The sequence below is a fragment of the Nicotiana tabacum genome, unplaced genomic scaffold (genome assembly GCF_000715075.1).
Source record: "Nicotiana tabacum cultivar K326 unplaced genomic scaffold, ASM71507v2 Un00046, whole genome shotgun sequence".
Taxonomy (NCBI): Eukaryota; Viridiplantae; Streptophyta; class Magnoliopsida; order Solanales; family Solanaceae; genus Nicotiana; species Nicotiana tabacum.
Window position 1 is genome coordinate 88,771 of NW_027438284.1, and position 5,380 is coordinate 94,150.

Here is a 5,380-nt window from a genome sequence, read left to right on the forward strand (position 1 = left end):
ACTACTACATGTCTTTTCCTTATTTAATTTCCTTATTGCCCCACTACCGCATGCTTTGTCCCCCACTATATTAAACAATGTATTAATTCCCCACCATTATGTCTTGTCCCCCACTACATATTATTTTATGCATTATTTTACTATATTAGCGCTTAGTGGACAGAACACTCAGATTAAATAATTGTTCAAATTTTCAATTCCAAAAATACCCATCTGAAATTACTGAAATTACCATTTTACCCCTGGAAATACTGCAATTTACCATTCTACTCCCATCAGTTATAACCAATTCACCTAATCAATCTAACCAAAATACAGCAGCTATAACCAATTTCTAATCAAATTTCGTCAACAAATTTGGGCTAGAAACTCAATATTTTTTGACTGAACAATATTTTTAACAACAAACATACTTTCAGATTCAATAACAGTGACAAATTGAACATAACAAACAAGTAGATTCAAATCACTAAACTCAATAATCAATTGAACTTTAAATTAAATCTAACAACATCATAACCAAGATGAATGATTCATACTAAATCAAAAAAAAAACCAACACATAAACACTCACATTAAATTACTTGATGAAAAACTAACGAACTTCAAACAAAAATGAACATGAATTATCTTTAATACAAACAAAGACGTGGGTTCGAATTCAAACCAACCCATCGGAACACAAACACAATCATAGAAAGAAGAAAAGGAGCGGAAGGTGAATTTACTGAACGAAAACTAAAAGAAAAGAGAACGGAAACCTACTAGTTTGAAGTCCGGGTTCGAACGGAAACTCGACAAACTGAACAAACATCACCGTGTTCAAACCATTTTCATTTTTGATGTAGTGACGATCGAGTTCACTGGTTTGAGGTTGTTCATGGATGAAATCTGCTGTCTTTTTATCACCAAAGATTGTGCTGGAACCTGGATCAGTCTCTAACAAGTTTTACCACAACATCGACTTCCCAAAAGGCCACATTGCTATCAAAAATTTTGATGCTGAAGTAGTTGATGAGGTAGGGAATTCTGTACCCCTTCATGAGACATATCTTCATCACTGGGTTGTTGTAAGATATTATCAACGAAAAGGTGTGGAAGTGGCAAAGTACCACGACAATCTGGGGTTCCACCAATCAGATTTTATTGTTAAGAGAAACTCAGGGATATGCAATGGGGGTCTTACTCAATATTTTGGACTTGGGTCAGAGACCCGAAAGACAATAACGTATGTTCCAGATCCTTATGGTATAGAGGTCGGCAATCCAGTTGAAGTACCTCCGGGATACGAGCAGGGATGGTTGCTCAATGTACATGCAATTGATACACGAGGTGCCGAAGATAGATTGGGATGCACTGAGTGCAGATGTGATCTTTATAACGTTACCAAGGACGAGTATGACCGAAATATAGTGCCAGATTATGTCGGAGGCTTGAGATGTTGCTGCTCGCTGCTTCTTGACGGAAATGGAGGTGGTTGTTTGCAGGATCGTCGGCGGGTGGTTTGGGTGGAAGATAAGGTGAAGCAGATGCAGAAAGGGTGGTCGCCGTGGTTGAGCTAGGAACGAAGAAGAAGAAGGAGCAGCAGCCATGACAGTTTGGGTGGACGACGAGTGATGGACTGCTGGTCGTCATGGTGGTTCGTTGACTTGGGTGGTCGACTGAAGGAGCTGCTGGTCGTCATGGTTGAAGACGGACGACGGGGCAGTAGCTGCCATGGAGAAGAAGAAGAAGCAGTATCGATGGTGGTTTGGGTAGACGACGAGGAGGGGTGTTGTTCGTCGATGAAGACGAAACTTGGGCAGCAGCTGGTCGTGAGGAGGAGGCTGGAACTGGAGCTTGGGGTCAGCCATGGGAGCTTGGGACGAGGGGAAGGGGGGTGGTTTGGAGAAGAAGAAGAAGAGAGGGGGGGGGTAGCTTTAGGTTAGGGTTTTTAAAAAATGAAAAATGAAAAAATGGAAAAAGGGGGGTTGGGATTAGCTTGGGTTATGGGGCGGACTGGGTCGGGTCGACCCGGTGGGGTTATTTGGTTTGGGCCTGGTTGATTTAAATTAAAAGGTGGCCCAATCCGATTTTCTTTATATTTTTATTGCTTCTTTTTTCTTCTTTTATTTTTTCTTAAACTAAAACTAAATTCTAAAAATCCTAAATTATCATATAGAACTAAATTAATTTATAAAAGTGCAAATTAACTCTCAATAACAATTAACACACAATTAAATAGTAATTACAATAAAATCACACAATTTGGACATTAAATGCTAAAAATGCATCGTACATTATTTTTATGATTTTTTGTTTTTGTAGAAACAAACTTAATTCCTCCTAATTGTAGAATTAAATCCTAAATGCAAATGCGACATATTTTTGTATTTTTTATTAATTTAACAAATAAACATGCATAGACAAATACAAATAATTATCAAAAAATACCACAAAATCCTCAAAATTGCACACAAAAGGAAAATTATTTTTATTTTGAATTTTTGGGAGTAATTCTCATATTGGGCAAAAATCACGTGCTTACAATACTTCCTACAGACGTAGAGAGAGTGCAGAGATTAGTTACGGGGTTACACCCTAGTATTTGAGCTAGCATGGCCTGGGAGGTTGAGATGGGGCTGAGTATCAACTAGTGGTGGAGATTGCTCGGAAGATTGAGGGTTACCGCCAGAGGTGTAGAGAGAAGTTGTAGAAGGACAAGAGGACCCGATTCTCTGGAGGGTTTAGAGGTGCCCCAGTTAGGGGCAGAGGTCAGTTTGGGAAGGGTCAGCCCAGCAACCCCCCATATTCATCACCACCACCTCCTCCTCGAGATGCTCCAGTGAGGCCTTATTTCAGTGTGATGCCGGAGAGTTCTTACCGCCCGCCAGCTATTCAGGGTTCCTCCGATGGGTATTCTGGCCATCAGGGTTCTTCCAGTGCCTACTTCAGTACTATGCCAAAGAGTTCATACCGCCCACCAGCCATTTAGGGTTCTTCTAGTGGGTATTCAGGCCATCAGGTTCAGGCTTCAGGACAACAGTCTATGGCACAACGGGGTTGTTACGAGTGTGGGGATCTAGGTCACATGAAGAGATTTTGTCCAAGACTTCGGGGCAAGGCAGTACAGTAGGGTCATCAGCCTATGATTGCAGCACCGGTCGTCCGGCCGCCCAGAGGCAGAGGGCAGGCAAGTAGAGGCCGTCCTAGTGGTGGAGGCCAGGAAGGGGGGGGGGGGGGGTAGTGAGCCATTTCTTAGCCAGGAAGAGTCCAGCCAGCGTTCCAGCTAGATTCTATGTTTTTCCGGCCAGACTAGATGCAGTGGCCTCAGATGCCGTGATCACATGTATTATTTTTGTCTGCGGTAGGGATGCTTCGATATTGTTTGATACAGGGTCTACATATTCATATGTGTCATCTTTGTTTGCTCATTTCCTGGATATTCTCATGAGTCTTTAAGTACTGATCAAGTCCAACCCTACACTGCTACGAAGTGGCAAGAGTGGGGGATGTAACTTTTACTCGAGAAGGTCGGGATCGAATCCACAGGGAGCTAGAATTGGGAATTAGATTCCTATCTAAACTAGTAGTGCGTAGTGATTTTAATTACACTTCCAATCATAATTATTTTTTTGTTACTTCTAATTTATGCTAATGATATGCTAAATTAAACTAAGAGTAAATGCTTGTAAGGTTTTCTAAATGGTTAACGAGGCACTAGGGAAATGACTTTCTCGTAGGTGAATACTTGACAGGATCTAAAGCCTAAGACAAAGATGTTATGTTGGGGATCGCGATATAGCCAATGCACGGATCTACTCACTCTATACCTCTCGGTAACTTGAGTGACTTTACCCTAATTAACTTTCTCAAGACCAATTGGGTGTCAAAATTGTGCAAGCAATATAGGTTCAAGTCGGGTATTACTATCTCTAGGCTTACCCCTTTAATTGAGGTTATCAATCTCTTGATTACACCCCAATTCCTTGTTGGACTGAATTTCCTAGACTCAAGATCTCTTTCTCAAGAAGAGCCCAAGTTAAATAGGCACAAATTAATGTTTGCAACCACTAATTCAACATGGAAAACACAAATCAGTCCAAATATCAACTACCATAAACATCTAAGCCTTAAAACAAAAGACCCATCAAATACCTACACTAGGGTTGAGCCACAACCTTAGCTAATGGGTCTAGCTACTCATAATAATGGAAGAAAATAGATAAATAGATGAAGAATAACCCATATGATTTGATTACAAACTAAGATAATGAAGATTCAGTGTTAAACTAGCTACAAATTACTCAAAATAGCTTAATACAACCGTTCACGTTCTCTGGAATCTAACCGATGACCTAAAAATGTGAAAATAAAGTATTTATACAAGGCCGAATTTTTTGGACAAAAATACCCCTGACGGAGGTATCGCGGACCGCAAGAAATGAACTGCGGCCACGATGAGGCTTTTTGGCTTCAAGTTCTTGGTCTCTGAATCTGTCCACCGCAGACCACATAAAATGCTCCGTGGCCGCGGTGGCTTCACTATGGTCCACACAAAATGCTCCGTGGATCGTGCTGGTTCCAATTGTCCAAGCTCCAAGGTCTCTAAATCCCCTCTCTTCGCGGACCGCATAAAATGGTTTGCGGTCGCGAAGAGGCTACTGCGTCCGCGAGAAATCCTCCGTGGACCGCACTGCTTGAAGCCCCCAAAAGTGTACCTCTCTGAACTCTTACACCACGGACTGCACTAAATGGTCTGCGGTCGTGGTGGGTCTATTGCGACTACAATGGATTTTATGCTACAACAATGCCTTGACTGGTTCTTGGTACTTGTGCATGTTTCACTCCTTTTTGAGCTGGTTTTGACTACTTGTCACCTTTTTGACCAAACCCTACAAACAAGTACAACATGTAAGCCTTTGGGACTATTTGTATACATTTTTAATCAAAACTCAAGTAAAAAAGAGTGTAAAATAAACTAGAATCCCTAGTTATCAACTCCTCCAAACTTAAGGTTTTGCTTGTCCTCAAGCAAACAAAATATATCCCACCTCTTTAAGAGTAAAACTAAGAAAATTCAGTTGACCTAAAGTGACCTCATCTAGCAACAATTGGGACTAACAATTGCCCTCAAGTCAAATGAATCATTAACAACATTCAACCTTTTAAGTACTATGGTTTTAGCGTGACACAAGAGCATCAAGAATTGACTCAACACATCAAGAAAACTCTTTCTATTACTTTGGTCATTGTGGAACCCAAACTCATACTCCTCACTCTCCTTTAAGCAAACCTCACTTTTAGATTGTAACACTCAGAACGAGGATTGTGGAAACACACTCATCTCTCTCAAAGAAAGGTCACAAGTCCGGCTCTAAGTACCATAAGTTTTCCCTTT

General features: G+C 41.0%; 1 protein-coding gene across 1 annotated transcript; it reads left to right on the top strand.

The window, feature by feature from the left end:
• Positions 1-884: 884 nt before the first annotated feature.
• Positions 885-1,562, top strand: LOC107824947 (uncharacterized). The gene has a single exon (XM_016651769.1). The coding sequence runs from the start codon at positions 885-887 to the stop codon at positions 1,560-1,562; it is 678 nt and encodes a 225-aa protein (XP_016507255.1).
• Positions 1,563-5,380: the final 3,818 nt, after the last annotated feature.